We start from the raw sequence: 18,732 nt of genomic DNA on the forward strand, positions 1-18,732 counted from the left end.
TGTCAGACAATGCAACGACTAGAACGGTAAATTACTTGCCACATTTTGCCTCCGTTGCTACGTGTTTTATTATTATAAGACCGGGAAACTGAGCTTTTCACTCCAGAGACTAAAAACCGCACTGTGCTGTAGAAACAACACCACTTTGCTTTTACTCTTTTCCCCTCTTGGGGCCTGGCACCCAGGCATACCCCTAGAGATTGATCAATTTTAATGTGCCAGAGGTCGACCTGCCATTAAGAGTGCTCAAACAAACCTCTCCCTCTACACAACACTGAGCTGCAGAAGAAAAGCAACAGGGGAATTTGCCAGCCCGGTAGCACACTAACTTGTTATCTAACCCGGCTCCCTTTTCCACAATGTAATGGAAGGAGATGAGAAGAAATAACACATTACGCCTGTTTATGCTGCTAACACAGGTGGTTGCTACTGGGAATGGGTGAATGAAGCCATCACTCAGCCACGACCTGATTCTGTTTGTTGTGCGCGTTCTGCATTCACTTCCCCAGAGCGGCCACATGATTGATGATGGGCAGGGTGTGGGCAACAGCATGGCGGACTTCAACTGATGAATTATTAGTGGCTTAGTGGCCCACAGAGGGGTGATTCATTCAACATGGGACTCTAAGACAGCATTTCGGCACGGCAACACTCAAAACACTGGACTGGACAATGGAAAACAAACAACACTATGACTTGAAGGGTTTCACTTTGGGAAAACAAAAGACTTCTGTCCACAAAGCTCACATTAAAGTAAATTACATTATACTGTAGCCACATTTAGAGAGGGAGCAAACATTAATCAACAACAATTCCAGTATAAAAACTTTGCCACAAATTTAAAGCCAAGCCCAATAATCGATTACTTGACAAGACTGGCAAACTTTTGAATGTATTCTTTTTTTTTTAAAACCCTACATATTTAGTCAGTTTTAATGTGTTGACTATTGGATTTCAGACATTTTTTCTCTTTGCATGAGAGCATGAATGACGTTGTGGATCGAAACCACTTACGGTGCTCCTTTTCAAAATGGAAGTCAAGAGGAAGAGAGTTTGATGCATAGTTTTCTTTTTTTTTTTTGATTCAGGGTGAAATGTTGGCAGATATTGATTCAGAAACATTATGTTATTAATAGCTCTGTCAGCTGCACTTTTGTCGTAAGTCCCAAGCCACTTCAGGGCTATATAAGGAGATTGGTATCCTTTTAAATGGCAGAGATAACATTTTGGATACACTTAGTGCTTTGGGCTCAGTTATGATTCTCCTTGGACGGGGCGGTTGATGGATTTACAATTCTGTACCCATATCATATGGAACAGTTATTACTTTCCCACCTTAACTGAGTAGAGAGCTAAAACTGACTTAGCCCAAGTTTTTTGTTCAGTACAAGCTGCCCATTATATTTGCAACTCATTCTGACAGACATCTTTGAGGTGCTCCAAATAGACGTGTCAGACTGCCAATGCAGTTATGATTTCAGCGTCTTTAGTGTCTCTCACTGATTCTCTATCACACTGCCTCCCACACACTTTTTCATGCCCACTCCTTGCTTCCCCCTCTCCCCCACAGGTGCCGGTTAGGGGGGTTACCATGGAAACCAGGATGGTGACGCGGCGAGAGCGGGAGGAGCAGTCGTCCCAGATGTCTCACAGCATGCAACTGTCCTCCCAGATCAAGAAGAAGACCTTCACTTCCAGGTGCAAACAGTTTACTGACGTGCAGGAGGAGACAAAGCAATAGCAATATTGTTTTTCATGATAGTGCACACTGTTCATAAAGGAGGAATTTGGTGATACATCGTATTTTCCTTATTATCTACAAAGCTCATTAAAACTGAAATAAAACAGGTGTTAACTGGTATTATCATTGCAGAGAGACTTTATTCTTTTGTGCCACGAACAAACTTTGCTGGCCAAGAACTATTAACCCAACCAGGCACACTGTTGCACTGCGTGACATGTTCCTTCATTATGATAAATATGGCACCCCCACATACACCATTCTGTTACTGTAAATGCTTTAATTGTGCAACTGAAAACGCCTCCAACAAATGCACCATTTATTCCCATCTGAGTAACAGTGTCTAGCTGGTTTAGGAAATGGCCTTACCTTTCTTAAAACTGTCCTGTATATTCATGGTATTCATGGGGATACATCCTCAGAAGAAATAAATGGGCTTTGGGCTGAGGGCCACATAGCTGTTAGGTCTCCCTTGTGCCTCCAAAACAGTTGTGACTCAGAGAATGGACATGGGCCTTTTGAGGGTGTCCTGTGGTGTCTGGCAACACAATGTTGTTAGTGGGGGCCTTTGTGTCCTATGGGTTGAGGGGAGGGACCTCTGTGGATCATCCCACAGATACTTGATCAGTTTGGGATCTAGTGAATTTGGAGGCCAGGTCAACACCTTGTGCTGTTCTTTATGTTTTTTGAGTTGTTCCTAAAGAGTTTTTGTGTGTGTGTCTGTGTCAGGCTGCATCCTGCTGGGGATGGCGGCTGCCATCAAGGAGGGTCATTGCTTCGGGGTGGGGGTGTCTGGTCTGGTGGGTGCTACATGTCTAAGTAACATCCACATGCCAGGTCCAAACGTTTCCCAGCAGAACACCGAATTGGCACAACTTCTCCTGTCAGTGGTTTTAATGGTGTGGCTGATCTGTGTATAAAGATGGTCAAACCCTCCATGACATTATGCAGAGCTTTCTTAAAAGGGAAGCTCGGGAATAGAGTTAGACTGAGCCACGAGGGTGCAGCCAAAGTAGACAGATAGCAACCTGGGACAGCACCCACCTGTCACTTTAATAAGCCACGTCCTTAATTATGCAATAGCAGGCTGTAAATATTATGCTGTAAAGTTGGATATTTTACATAAAGGTCGGTGGGGACTGACTCGCTTTTGTAGTCAGCCTCAGGTGGACATTCGGAGAACTGCAGTTTTCAGCCTTTATTTTTCAGCTGTGTAGGTCTTACACTTGATTAATAGTTGTCTGTCATCAAGTGCGACTGTAAATAACCTATTAAAATGTTTTTGGGGGCTCATTTGTTTTTGTCACTTAGAAAAGTTCAGTACTTTTCCTAGTTTGTAAATCAAAACTGGACACACGCTCACATTTGGGACACCACTGTGTTTCCTGACAATAAAGAAGCTGTCCAATTACAGCCCGAGAGATTCCAACTATAATATTATAACACTAAAAACATAATTATCATCTTGACAGGTCCGATTTAGCCACAGATTTTAATTAAAACCTAAGGCAAAGTCTGCTACTAAGTTGAGTACAGATCAGCTTTACATGCAGGATCTATTGTTTCAGGCATTTTTCAGAAACAAAATATGCAAAGTAAGGCAAAGTCACTGCACTAGCATCAGGAAAGTGGAACTAAGGGCTTTAAAATTCATGAAACAAACTGATTAATATTTGAACCAGGTGAAATTCTATCACACCATAGGCAGATTCATTCCTCTGTTGGGATAGTAGATTCAATTACTTGCAATAAGCCCACATATTACCAACAGCAGAGACCATTTACATGCATCAGAAAAGCTAATCCTCTGAGGTACCCCAAACATACACTTATATAAATAATAAAGTAGATAAATTTGACTTGTATTGTGCTGCGTAATGTGTGCAAAGGTGCCCTGATCAATTACCACTGATTTGTTTTATTCAGCTGACAAATGACATTAAGTATTTATTCAAGAGAGACATATGGCAGCCTGGTTACTCTGAACACAATGTGACATTACATCCACTCAAGTATACCCTGTGGGCCACTGGTGGTAGCTGCTGGCACGACACATATCATATACAGTATTTACGAACACGTGTCACTGGGACCACTCCACCACAGAGACATTACGGCACTTGCAGTCCAGGATGTATGGACAAAGCCCAATTCACTATATAGCTCAATGACACTCTCAGTAACAAACCACCTCAAGGTTACACGTGCACACAGTGCTTCTCAATAAGCAAATAATATTAAATTTCAGCTCATCCCATCTGTCAATGTACGACAGGAGTTATTGGAGGTTGAAGATAAACACCAATGCATGAACATATACAGTAGTGTGCACACATTAACAGGTGGAGCAAGCCAATAAATAAAGACACCTGTGTGTACAACTTCTCACTTCAGTTACTTTGAGATGAAGTGTGAAATGGGAGGTGTTCCAACCGGTTACTTACTAGATAATCATGACATACAGCAGCAATTGAGCTTTCACTACTGAAAACATCTTAAAACCACGACGGATCTCAAACAATAGATTGAAATTAGCAACAGGCAGCAGGATAAGCTTGCTTTCTAACGTCAGTGTCACACTTGAACTGCCTTCACTGTATCCTGGAGCAAGGTCAGATACGATGGCGTAGTCAAAGACAGACGTCCAGAATGAATTCGGAATTTCAGCTTTTAAAGTCAAAATCAGTAAGAACTCCTTAAAGTGCCACAAAAACATCTTAACATCTACCGTCTCCTGACAGGTGCTGATAATTAAGTGACAAGATAAAAGCTACTGACCTTGACATGTTGAATTAAATATTAAACTAAAACTGGAAAAGAATCTGCTGGAATCTTGCACAGAAAATCATTGTTTGAATGCATGTTTCCACTCACAACTGTTATAATATTAGATGTTAAAAGGGCGCCTGTCAAATCAACAGGAACAATGTAAAAAAAAACATGATGGAAATATCAATGCAATAAACCAGTTGTCTATCACTTCAGGAGAAATCTATGCAGCGTACTGCATGTGCATGGCATGTTAATTCTCCAGGTCTGTTTCCATTGTAAAATGTGTATGAAAAACTAGGGAATAGAAACAGACTTAAACGGTTTCTTTTCACTTTGGATTGTTCAAAAAATAGTTTCAGTAAGTGAGCTAGCTTTAAGATGAGTTTGCTACGTGACCTATCCACTTGCACTACACACAGCGGACACACTAGTGATCCCAGATGATTCCAACTGAAATCACTAATAGTCTCAAGGCCAAATTTGCCTTCATTTTCACAGCCCCCTCTGCTGCAGCAAGTTATTAAATTAGGTTAACCTGTGGGTCTACAATCTCCACTGCAGAATAAAGAGAACTGGGCCCATTTCCTCCTTTGGGATGATGAAAATAAGCAATTATTTCATCAAGCTTAGATCAGCCGAACTTAGGTCATGTCTCTGTTTGTTAAAAGAGAAGCCTGAGAGAGGGAGGGAGGGATGGTGCTCTGTGAAATTTTTACTAAGAACATTCACACGGGGAGCACACTCAAATGTATCTTCATGTTAGACTGAACAAAGTGGCCTCTGGGTAAGTTTAGCAAACACTTCCTAAAGTGAGAAGAGTTTTGCCTACAGTTTTGTTTTGTTTTTTTCATATTTGTACAGTAGGGTGAAGGTCTAGCATGGTTTCCAACTTGTTTCCATGCAAACAACAATGAGGGCAGATTGTCCAGTGGCAGGTTTTCAGGTTTTCCTCTTTTTTATTTCCTCTTGTTGGCCTCATTAATATTTTGAGGAAGCCTGATGTTCAACAGAAAAACACACAACCTGCATTCTCCCGTACACAGTAGAGGCACATGCGGGTTGTGCATGTGTTTATATGCATGAGTGTTTGTGTCCCTATGTGTACATATCTGTGGGCTGTACTTGTGCGATACTGCCCAGCCGCAGGCGCCGCGCTGCATTATTCAACGGTGCAAGCCTCTGAGCGCACACTCAAAGGGAACCTAAACAAAGTAAGAGAAAAATAAGACAGCAAAAGCAGAAGTTGTCCTCTGAGCACTGTGAAATGGGGAAATTTCCCAGCTTACAAACAAAAGAAAAAGAGAAGTGTCAATTTGCATTGCCATTTGTAAGATGACTTTTTGAAAGCAGTGCCTCAGGCTAGATGTAAGCAGCAACGGTAGTTGGGGGTTGTGTAGTACACACCTGGGTAAATATACAACTCTGGCTCACAAACTTTTTGTGAGATTTTTATTTTCGTGGAGCTGTGTTCTACTGTAATATACACACACTCTATATAGATCTAATTACACAAGGAAGCATTCAAACCCAAAATACTTTAAAAATCCCTTCACTGTGCTTGTAATAACTCCTGTTAAATGTCCAACACTCTTCTGTGGATAAAGGGAGATTAAATGTGTGCTTCTCCAGTTACAAACATGCCTTCCAGCTTCATTGCCACAAGTGGTCTGGTTGCTAACAACAAATGCTCCACTCCTGTTTATGGGGGTGCACATAGAAATAGTCAGCTCAGTTTATTGTTGATGCTTTATGTGGATAGTTTAAGCTGCGATGTGGGCTAATGGGTTTGTCTAGAGTTTGTAAGTGTATTGTGCATCTCGTGTGTGTCCATGACGTGTAGACAACTTCCGTCTCTAAATGAAGTGTTTTTTGCCATCATCACTTGACAGTATTTATTCTGTCTGCTGTTTATGTTTTGGTTCATCGTGTTCAGATTGTGTTCCAGCTCATAAATTAGAACAGACAAACAGCTCAACCACCTTTCGGCTCATACCGTGAAGCTGTAGATGACTGAACGCTTTTAATGCCACATCGAGTCAAACTGCCAACGTACCATGAACAATCTACTGAACAGATCACGAACTCTCTGGTTCAGTAACACCAACCACACTGTTCCATTCGACTGAGCTCACACCAACAACTCCTGTTCCTCCTTATTATGTAAGCTCCATGAAGACAATAGCATGTATGTATGTTTGTACACTAGGAAAAGGGGAACACTGACAGAGCAGAAGCTGCTGATTATATGATTTATTTTATGATTTATTTGTCACAACTGAGGAAAATCTAAGTCACTAGCTGTTATGTCTGAGTAGAGTAGCTAGATTAGGCTTCTCAGAGAGTGAAACTAGTTGGCTGATCAGATAAAACATGAGGCAATAGTTCAGACAACAGTGAAAAAACTATGTACAATGCACTCAGCACAGAAAACAATCCAGGATACCTGTTTCATTCATTTAGTTTCATTCATTCTCTTATTTTTAACTCTGTTGTCTTTGTCATGGGATTGTAGCTGAAATCAAATAGAATTACACGTTTCTGAAAAGACTATTTTCTACTTCTCATTTAAATAGGAGCTGGGTTTGAGAGAGCAAATTTGACTGTAATATGTTAGGCCTCGCTGATGTACGCTGATGTATGCAGCGAGTGGTGAAAAAATCTGCTGCGCCACACAATTAAAGAGAGACTGTGCGTCTAAAACAAGGCTAAAACAAGGCAACTGGACTCGCTTGCAGTTTCTTAAAGATGTTTCATGCAAGTGGCCTCTTCAATTGTCGTCAGGTGGGGAGTTTGGGCTTTTATTTCAACCTGAAATTCGCATGATTTGGGCCTGTTAAGAACCAGATATTCACCCATACTTTAGGATGTTATTAAGGAAATTCTTAATCTGGGTGGTATCTTCTTTGCGGGGTAAATGGTTCTCTAACCAGAAACTCTTAAGTCTCAAGCAAGTCCAGCTGCCTTGTTTTAGATATACCATGACCAGGATGAGTGGGATTCCTCTCAGGCATATGAACTACACTTTGAGCTTACCCTTGAGCTATGGACTGACAGAGGGCATTAGTGTGATAAACAGTACTGACATTTCAAAGTGGGTGTCATGGATTCTCATTTCTTTTCAGTTTATATGGTTGTCGTCAACTGTACACCTTTCTAGCTCTTCACAACAGGAAGAGGAGACAGAAAATATCCATTACCGCCATCTCATCTGCTGAGATAAGAGTTGCCTGTTGTCGTGCGTCGCATCTGTCTACATTAAACAGGCGATCCCTCTGACGCACGGCTTCCTCTGCTGCTCAGACAGAAAATACAAGAGCCAGTGCTGCTTTCTAGTGGCAGAGAAGAATAATGGTCTGATGAGCCCCAGATTGGATAATGTACCATAATCCATGACAAAACGAATAGGCATGCTAATATGAACCCTCAATCGTTCTATCAACAGGGTAAATAACTGTGAAGGATGACAAGGGAAGATATCTGTTTTGTAATCTTTCACCTGTGTCATTTGATGATATGCAGGATGTGTGTTAATCAGGCTTTGTTTGATTTTTTTCCCCGCCAACATGCTGTGGATGTCACAGTGATGAGGAAGCTTCCTACTCTGATTACTTTCCCATCATACCCGCGGATCTGATGTCTGTCAAAGAGATCCTCAACATGGACACCATCCCCCGCCACAGGACATGGTGAGGAACAAAATTACAGTGATATATATTTACAGATTTTTTTTATTCACTTTTTGTGACCATTAGCGAGCCAAAGAAGTGGAGTATGATGATCTTACATCCATGTAATGAATTTGAGATTTTATATCACAGTAACATATTTTGACCTGCTAAATATGTTGATGAAAATTGTTGATGGATAAAATAGCAAGCAAGAAGGTTTCTGAAAGTATTTCCTGCTCATTCAAATGCAACACACGGATTTCAGAGATTTATGAAGTTAGTTGGGAATTTGTTTTCATCTCACAATATAATCCCCAACAAGATTCCAATTCTTGGAACCCAGCAACAAGGCTCATATGTGCAGAAAACTAGTTAAATAGTTTCATTACAGCAACGAGTCAATGACCAGACAGGCAAAATTCAAACCTCCATCTGCAGCTCTTGGCTAATGAAGATTATTTTAATTTCTCGTGTTGAATGAGGCTTTTTTGGATTCAAAATGGCAATTACTATTAAACAAAGACTGAAAACAAGCCACCGCTGTACTCCCAAGGACTTCCTTCCTGGATGATCCTTGTATGTCATAAAAGTCTGCCTCTCCATCGGCAGTCACCGACACATCCTCTCTCTGCTTTATTTATGAAAGAAGAGTGGGTCAAGTTCCACTGACGCTTTGTCCTGCAAGCTATTACAGCCCTAGAGCCTTTATGCCAATGGAGCGTCAAACAATGAGAATCAGGGTTTCTTTTTTGTTCGTCTGGAAAAGGCCAGCTGGGTCCCTTCATTTGCTGTCTCAAGGATGCCACAAAGCCAATAACCCATAACCATTCAACTGAGCCATGCAGCAGGGGCCTTGTATTTGTATTTTTGTACTGATAAAGAAGAGGAAGGAGCATCACATTGTATTGGAAACAAGTACAGCTTGTAATATTGGCTGATTAATCACTCTGTCAATCTACAGAGATGGAAATGTGTTACGGAAATACTTGCAGCAAGGAGTGGATATGCACTAGGCATATGATCAACTAAAAACAGCACATTTTCTGGGTTTATATCTCAGTTATGGGCTGGCTTTTCTGCATTACACAAGGTAAAGTGAATACATTTGGGTTTAGGAGCATCAAAAAAAGAATCTGAAGACTTCATCTTGGGCTCTAGTTAACTGCAGGCTGACCTCTCTGTAATAACACCAGCAATGACCAGAATATGCTCATGTTCAAGTGAGGAGGAGAGTCAGGTGACGTATCAAAGCCTTTGTTTGGGGGAGATCAGGGATGATAGAAGGATCAATAAAAGTTCAGATTTTAACATGAACATTGTTCATTTGTGTAATTTCCAACAATGAGCATTTTCTGTGTTTTAAAACCATGAAAACTGAGGCCATTAATCCTTGGAAGAGGATTTAAATAGTTTTAACCTAAATCACAAGGTCAAGATCACAAATAAAAGTTGTTTTTGAAACTGAACCTACAAACCTTAAATACAGTATACCATTGTCACATCATTAAACAGATCAATTTGATTGCTTCTATGAGCCATTTTGTAGAGCTTTCTGTATCCACTTAGATTTGAACTGTGATGGATGTTTCTTCACTATTTTCTGAAACTTTATGGAGAAATCATTAGTTTGGAAGACAACCCATCAAACATAAAGAGGTGTAACACTGGAGGAGACTAGCAGCACTAGGCAACAAAAGACCATGACAGTTTAATGGCATTCGCAGAGCTGTAGCAATGACAGCAGAAAAAAAACATTTGACGAATTGCAAATGTCAACTTCGAGGTAAAGCAATTAAGAAGTTATTGTTACCGTTGATGATTGACGTAAACATCTCCAAATGTCCACGATTTTGTTTCCTACCACCAAATTCACCGTCCTGAAAGAAAGCTTGGAGCGTCGGGTTAACCCAGATGGAGGGGACACGTCATTGACGTTATCTTCTTTTCAAACAGAAAGCGGCATTGACAAGAAGAGTATGGTCCATACTGTCCATACTCTGGCAGTATATTTTATGTTGTGGTTGTTTCACTCAGAAATATTTGGGACGGAAAATATACAAGTGAGCTACCAACGCAAACGTCTACTGGTCAACAAGCAAGTCCTAAATGCTTCCTTAAATCAGCTCTGTCAAATGATTAGGTCTTCCAGAACATCTGTTATTGTGCTACCTACAGAAGGCTACACAAGGCACATCCAGACACTTGTTAGTCTGGATGTGCCTTGTGGATGGACTGAATATGTTGCCGGTACAGAAATTCTTTAACTTATTAGTGAATCAAACTCTTGAGACGATTTTGTTATTGATGACATGTACGAGCCATCTTTTACTTTTTAAATGTTTTAATGATTGTGTTGCCAGGACAGGATTAGTGCGCAGCTGTCATAAAGAAGATGTCACATGTCTAAAAATAAGTCCCAGAATAAAAAAGGTTTAGGTCACAGAGGACCAAAGCCAGGGGATTGTTGCTTCTAGTGACTTGATTTGTTTTATCAAAATCCCTCTTCGGCTGTAGGGACACCTTGTCCTGTCTGGGTCACAAAGAATCTGTGCTGAAATTCAATTGCACTTCCACATTTGCAGGCTTAGCGGCAGCCTCTTTCCTGCTCTCCAATCCATCCAAAACCTGATTACACTCTTGTGTCAAAAAGGATTTGACATCCCAAGTGTACGTCGACTTCATCATCAATGCTAAAAATAACAGATATGTCATTCTTTGGGCTTTGAAAGGAACCTTTGGCGGATGAGTGGCAGCCAAAAGTTAGTAGATGAACAAACAGAGGTCACAATGAGTATTAAAGGAGAAGAAATACTTGAAGACAGAGTTGCCAAAGAGAGAGAGAGGGAGGAAAGGGGAGGGGGAGTCATTGGGGCAGAAATCACACCATCTTGAAAGACAAAACCTAACTGACAGTAATGAGCCTCAGCTGCAGCGATGTGGCCCTGCCAACTACGACATGTCATTTTTTGCCCTCTCCACTGCCAACACTACAACCCTCCATCTCATCAACCAGCGTCCATTACATCAGCTAACATGCTTAGCTAATTCAGTCTTGTCTCACCTGCAGATTTTTCCACCAACTAATGTCTTCAACCGTTTGAATTAACAAAGTATATTCCCTCTGAAGCTCAGTCACTCAACCCAACCTCAGTTCTCTCTTATCCTCTTCTGATGTTCTAAGAATAATAAGTCGTGGATGGATACTTGTGGATGCAGGGTGGAGGCTGTGCTAAAGCAGAGGGTGATTGACTCCTGAAAGATAAGAGCAGGTGGACTGAAGGAGGAAGCTGAAAGCTCTTGAGGATTGGCACACTATTTCTAGACCTGGGCCTGGCTGAAAGATGGGGAAGCATGACATTTGCTTTGAATGGTGCAGATATGAGTACGCTAGTTCTTTGTATGTTGGCTCCTACTGCTTATTACTATCTGATGCAGATAATGGTTTCTCCACTATCTTCCACAAATGGTTTGGGATAAGACTTAAATTATGCAGCAGCATGTTTGCCTGGACAGGAAGGTGTTGCTGTTCTTTGCACCAACCAGCAATGCTAAAATTTCCAAACTCCCTAATAACCACAGTGGTTCTATCCCTCCAGGCCTAAAATCTGAGCCTCCAGAGTTTAAAAATATAAACACACACTCTAATAAACAAGCCAGTGGCAGAAAAAGTCAAAACCATGTTTTTGGACACCTGGGAGAATGTGTGCGTGGTTCTGTGCGTATTAAATCGCATATTTATTCACGCCGTTTGTGCATTTCACTGAATTATCACAACTGTTTGTAGGGCCATTCATGCTCGAGTGGCCATCAAAGCTCAGAGAAGTGTTTGCGTGAATATTGAAGATTCAGTCTCTCTGTTGTGGCAATGTGTGTGTGAAGTACATGCTCAAATAATTAAGCCCTGGGGACTGTCAATCAAAAGACGGTTCAGGATACACACACCTCTAGCGAAGGGAGAGGAGTATTAAAAACGCTGCATTTAAAATGCAGGCTAAATTCATTATTGTGCGAGCAGGAGTGTGTGTATACATGCATGTGGATGAAGTGCATGTACACAGGAGATGGTATGCACATCAGGATATATTCATAGCTACAACATGCCGTACACATGTATGCATTACAGCCTACACCAGCGGGCTTGCTTTAAACGGGCTGCTTCTGGTTTTGTTTAACAGTCCTCACAAAGAGTCCAGAGGGCAGGGTCAGGAGCAGTGGAGATGGTGGGGATTCAGTGTGTAGCTTAATAACTCCTACACAAAAAAAATAAACAATCAAAAACAAGCCCTGAACCCCTGTCCCTACTTGCCCTATTTACCACGTCACCTTGTTGCCCAGACACAAAGAGAAAAATGAATTTCTTCTCAGTGAGTAGACTATCACAGGTACCTGCCATCTCCATGACAACCAACTTGATGAAAGGGGAGTCAAGGATGTCGCACAGCCTGCAACACAACGTCGCTTTGAACTGTCCACACCTGAAAGATTCCTGGAGAGATGCACATCATCATCGCTGTGTGAGAGGTGTTAGGGTTGCAACACCACCCCATCTCTTCACTCTGATGTGAATCATCAGTGGCAGCCAGGCTTGATATTCCAGTCACAAAAGAGAAACTTCTCAGAGTTCTCACGCGTGTGAGAATGACGATCATGTGAAATGAGCACCAAATGGAGCAGTGAATCACCAACATCATCAGTGAGCCCATTAAGACAAACCGGCAGATATTATGAACTTAGAATTTGTCTGTAAAAGGACTGGAAATATGTACATATAAAATATTAAATATATATTTATAAAGTTGCCTGCATTGCTGTCTCTACTCGTGTCACTTCCTCCGATGGATTTCTGTCTGGCCCAGGTTGAAAATACTTTCTACATCTGAAACCATTTAAATGTGCATATTACCATAATTATACAAGTGTTCCATAGTTTGGCTGTTGGTGCTGAAGTTGTCTTCAATAATACATGTTTTCCATCTTCTGCACTCACCATCCTTTTTAAGTTTGAACAAACATAATTACAAACATTATACAAAAAGTAGAAATCTTAAACTAATTTGTGATTTATGCCTCCAGGGAAATCCTGAAGGAAACTATGGATGCTGACGAGGAGTATTGCAGGGAGAAGTGGACGCTATTTGGAAATGAAGCTGAGAAGGTGGAGGTGGACGTGATCAGGAACCAGCATGAGTTACGAACTCGTGTTGACAAAATGGCACTTCGCAAACAGGTATGGACCCAGGAATTACTCTTATTCTATATATCCATTAAACTACAAATAATGTGCATGTAGAAATGAGTCTTGTTTATTCATTTGTATTGAATAAAATACATAAAACATTGTTTTGTGACTGATCGCTACCAAAGTGAATGGTTTTCACTTCTTTGTTATGTTTCTTTTTATAATAGCTGCAATCGGATTATGTCTTACCATTAATGTTTCATTCTCTGGGTTTCCTTAGTTCACTTGCTTCTCCTATTCTGTTTCAATGACTGGCAAAGCTCTTGGACACTGACCGTGGATTCAAAAGAACTTAAATATTTATCAGCATATTAATTTCTACTTTCTCTGCATTGTGTATTTGTTTATTATGTGCCGTTCATCGATCTGTCTTTGCTCCAGGCAGAAATGAAGGCATCTGCCCACATGATGTACATTGAGCATCTGAGTCAGAAGGCCCCAGACTTTTCAATCCCTCTGAGGGCTCACACTGTTTGGGAGGGCATGACGGTGAAACTCTCCTGCACCGTCCACGGCTATCCACCCCCAAAGGTTATGTGGTAAGAACTTCTGTCTCTCCGACACTCCATTCTTTTGGCCCCAACTGACCTACTGTGATTCCTTTTGAGGGAGTGTCTATTAAACTGTGTTGCAGGGGTCATCTGTAGACTGGTGTCATTTTTTATTTATTTCTCAGGCGATGGGAATGAGTTACGGCAATATAAAAAGGACGTAACTTTGTGGCCTATCAGACCTGAAACAATACATACAATAACTATATAGGATAGTTACCAAGAAAAGATAAACCTAATATTCTGCTATAAACTTCTGAGATGATATTCATGTTTTACATCATCTTTGGGTCATGGGCAGATGGATGAAATACAACTAACAATATTAAAACAAAACCTCTGGCTGAAATTGTGAAGAACCATATTTTCCCTTACATTTTATAGACAAAAAGATAAACCTTTTAGCTCCCTTCAAAAAAGAAAAGAAAAAAGCCTTTAGCTGCAACTCTGTATTGTATCGTAAATGACTTAATGACTAATCCATAATACAGCGAAAGAGTGCATTTGCATTGCAATCAGAAGTATGAGTTCAAGCGAAGGAGGTAGTTCAGTTATACTCCTGCACATGTAAACAAACCAATATAAAGGCAGATGAAAAGTCTGTAAGCTGAGAGCACAAAAAACAAGAGTGGCGACACTAGAGTTCTGAAGCCTGAGCTGAATATTGTACTCCGTATTAATATGAGAGTACCTGCGTTAATTCAGTCAGTGTGCCAAACTGTCGACCTTGATACTTGAGCTCCTGTGAGACTAGCTGATGAAAAGGCTGTGTGCGCTCAGTATTCATGAACCTTGAGATCCAGATAACCTGTGGCTTCTGGGTTTCTCTATCCCATATGGGACCCATCAAGCCCAATGAACTGCAAAGGGCTGCCCTTAACAACGCCCAGCACTAGACGGAATGAGAGATCAAAGCCTTCCTCTGGCTGTTGTGGATTATGCCAAACTAACATTTGATTATGAAAGCTGCGCATAAGTAATCGGCAGGCAGGAGCATGAACCACCCAAATGTGGCCCCTTGTTAACTTGCTTTGATATACCAAAAAAAAAAAAACTATTAACTTTTTCTTCAGGTATAAGGACGGCGAGCCTCTGGTAATGTCTCATCAACCATGGAATTACAGACTTCAACAAAAATTTGGTCTCAACTCACTGGAGATCAGAAGGTGGGTCACAAGCTCAAATCCCCAAATAACAATGGACATCTTGGTGAAAGAGAAATATGCTGGGGCATCGATTGCACGTTCTTGGATATGGAGAATAGAATAAAAAAATGTAAGAAGTTATTGGATATGGCTAGGAAATGATTGTGTTCCGAGATAATGTATGGATGTCAAACTGAGGAATGCTGGTACTTCCTTTTCTAATACCTACATTTTGGGGATACAAACAACTAGATCACAGTATATTACAGCAACAGTTATGCAGACAAATAACTGACATTCTATATCCTCTGCAAAGGTGCTCTCCTGGTGATGCTGGCGAGTATAAAGTTGTAGCCAAGAGTCCCCTGGGAGAAGCCATGACCTTCGGAACACTAGTGGTGAACTGTGAGTGGTTTTATGTTCCATATCAGGTCCACATTGATCAAAAACCATTACGAACAACACAAAGATGGATTATGATAGACTGAAGAGTCCAGTTTCAGGCTTTGGACTGGTAACGGAACAATAACACATTAGAGTAGGGATATTAGTAAAACAAATCATGTGAGGAGATGCAACTTTAAGTTGTGCAACTTTAAATCATGTGAGGAGATGCAACTTTATGGATATGACCAATCGAGAGAGAAATTACACAGAATTTTCGCCATTGTAAGCTTTTCAAACAAGGTGCATGGACCTGCCATCTCCTCAGAAAAGTACATAGTTAACAACTAACAAAACTCTTCGACTGAAACCGAACATGCCCCTCTATTACAAATCAGATTGATAACACTGCCTCCTAGTGGGTTTGTTGTATCAAATGAAATACGGTAGTTAAAAAACAGAATTTCAAGGCCAAATGAATGTATAAATATGTTTATTGAGTGAAGTTACATTAGATAGATAAACTATCAAAACTGCAAGGAAATTATTACAAAGAAAGAGCTATGCATCGATTTTTAAAGTGAATGAGATAACACATTACTGTTACGTAGACAAAAGAACAAGAAACAAACTTTTCTGCATGCTCACGTGTTTATCAAAAGGACCTGAATTATAAACTTGATCTGTGATGCTGAACTAAACCCTACAGATAACAGGGAATAGAAATATTTTTAATTTGTGTTTAACTTGTACATAACCACTTCAGGACAATAAATAATTGACATGTTTTATTGGATATTTAACAAATTTTTACGTCTAAAATAATTGTGCATACAGTATTGTCTAAAAGAGATTAAAAACATATCCAAACTGTATACCAATAAAGAGTACGCAACTATGGATACACTACTGTGGATAATAACACAAAATGGAAAACAATATACAGTACACAGGCACTGCCGTTCATCACTGGCAGCGGCCATGTTGGGAAAAAATCCAAAAGAAACCGGATGTTGATACCTGCATGCAAAGACTACAATGCCAGCGTTTTAAAAAAGGAAAATAATATCTATGCCCCAATAACAGCCAGTGTTGGATAGTACACTTTCCAGTCATTTCTGCTCAGGTAAGGTCCAGCCTACGACATTAGTTAGGACATTTGTGAAGCCTGCGTCCTGGAAGGGGAGCCTTATCCCAACTTGTAATCGACCTTAAATCGGGAAAAAAAAAAAGTGCTTTACATTTCTTCCAAAGTGTTTGGGACATACAAAAAGAGAACCTGTCCAGCATTACCTATGGAAGTGTTAGATTGGCGGCAGGAAGTCTACTGTCCCTTTTCGAGATTCACATGCCACGGTTTTCTACTTGTATGGCGCCATACAAGCTACACTTGTCATTTCTGTTGTTAGCCTAGCCAGTAGCCACGGTAGCCACTCTAGCTAATTGAAAATGTCGATATTGCCAGCCGGTTAGTACTTTGTTAAATGTGTATACTGACGCCTCCTGGCAGATATAAGACACTGCCTCTGTAATTTTACAAATGCGCTGTGTGTACCTGGCTAGAATTCAGTGGATTTTGGTGTGTTTTAAAGTGTGTTTGTGTTCTACTAAATGGTTACATTCAACAAGCAAGAAATAACACAAGTTCTGACAGGATGGTTAGATCAGCGTTTCGGTTTTCAGTTAGTCAGAAATTAGTCAGACTGGCTACCGCACCTAGGCTAACAACAGTTAAGGGTAGCGCTAATAGTATATTATGTTTGAGTCATAGACTGTATGGTTTGAGTAGATCAGCAGACCATACTGGAGGGACAAGAATAGCAAGCCTGAAAAGTGGTTTGTGACAGGTCGAGGGATTCTGATGGCTTTGCATACTAACGGCATATAGCCTACTTTTGGCAAGCATATGCCATAAGCTACTTTTTGATCTCGGTGCGACTGCTCTTTTGTCCAAATTGTTTCTACGGGTATTTCTTGTGTGGACTGTGAGTAACACGTCGAGATTTAATAATTATAGTAACAGTAAAATAATTAATTTTCAACTTAGCCAGCTTTTTAATAAGTCATTTACTGTAGAGGTGAAGTCAACAGTAACTACCTTGCCCCCCCCGAACCCTACTTAAACCAGGTGGTGTATTGTCGTTATGCAAAAGAGCATTTAAAAAAAGGGTGGCCAGTTTTGCGTTTAACTGAAATACAACAAAAAAGCTATAATTTAATAACACCTCAGATCTATTAGAATACATCCACTTGATCTTGCTTTGTTTCAAATATGTATCTAGCTATGAAATTGGTATTTGCTGTTTTTGTCACCCATATCCAGTGTATGTAGTTTTCTGTTCTAATTATCCAACTTTCTATATAAATTTGGTATTTGCAAGAGAATCGATATCGGCATAAAAACAAAAACAAACCAAAAAAAAACCTTATCATTGCTGTCCGGAGTGGTGGTGATTTATAACATCTACAGTGAATGTTGCACTGTCACAGAAATGTTTTTCTTTTACATCTTTTACATGACCCGACCCTTAAAGTGTTCATCGGATGGCAGTAAAGTTCCCAAACTTTGGACATCAATTAGACGATCAGGGTTTTAATGAGACACTCCACGGCTTCCTCTAGCCTTCTATATTTCACAGGCTCTCTTCAATTTTTAAAAAAAGTCTACGTTAAAGGGAATATTAGATGTGACTTGCATAGCTGTTGCATCGCCAGGGTTGATTCGTCTGCTGTGTCTTTCTGTCTATTTCTCCTTCAGTTTCACAACATCATTCTCTTTTTCTGTCTCCATCTCTGACCCTCCTTGCCTTTCTCCAATCTGTCCTGCTCTACCGCTCTGCCACTCTGCGGTTCAGCATATCAAGGAGCCGTGGCTGGTTCAGGGCGCTTGCAGACCACCGGTAAGTTTCACGCCATGGCCTAATGAAAAGTGTCCCCTTTCATTTTCCCTGCCGTCCTTTGAAGTTGCTCCCTCCACCAGTAAGCGTATGAGGGCCCGGTGGCTTTGAAGGCTGTGACACAACGCTCGATGCTGCTGTATATGCTGCGCTTCCTAAATAGATAGATAGATAGATACATAGATAGATAGATGGTGTTTGTTTGTCCTGGGATATTATGTTTTTGCATGCGTGTCCATGGATTTATGGGCATAAGACTATTTGTGGGGTAGTTGCTAAGGGGATGAAATGACTTGCTTCCAATTGACCAGAATCGACAGTCATATATATTTCAT

The 18,732-nt window shown here is 40.6% G+C and overlaps 1 protein-coding gene across 1 annotated transcript in view; it reads left to right on the top strand.

Annotated features, from left to right (window-relative positions):
* Nucleotides 1-1,591: 1,591 nt before the first annotated feature.
* myom3 (myomesin 3) overlaps nt 1,592-18,732 on the top strand; it is a gene marked incomplete at its 5' end in the record, with an annotated part of 48,391 nt that continues 31,250 nt past the window's right edge. Inside the window, 7 exons of the mRNA XM_084557055.1 lie at nt 1,592-1,698; nt 8,095-8,199; nt 13,255-13,408; nt 13,802-13,959; nt 15,045-15,137; nt 15,433-15,521; nt 18,356-18,400. Of these exons, the coding sequence (XP_084413181.1) occupies nt 1,592-1,698; nt 8,095-8,199; nt 13,255-13,408; nt 13,802-13,959; nt 15,045-15,137; nt 15,433-15,521; nt 18,356-18,400 (751 nt within the window). The remainder of the gene's footprint in view (nt 1,699-8,094; nt 8,200-13,254; nt 13,409-13,801; nt 13,960-15,044; nt 15,138-15,432; nt 15,522-18,355; nt 18,401-18,732) is intronic.

The sequence above is a fragment of the Chelon labrosus genome (genome assembly GCF_963514085.1).
Source record: "Chelon labrosus genome assembly, chromosome: 12".
NCBI lineage: Eukaryota > Metazoa > Chordata > Actinopteri > Mugiliformes > Mugilidae > Chelon > Chelon labrosus.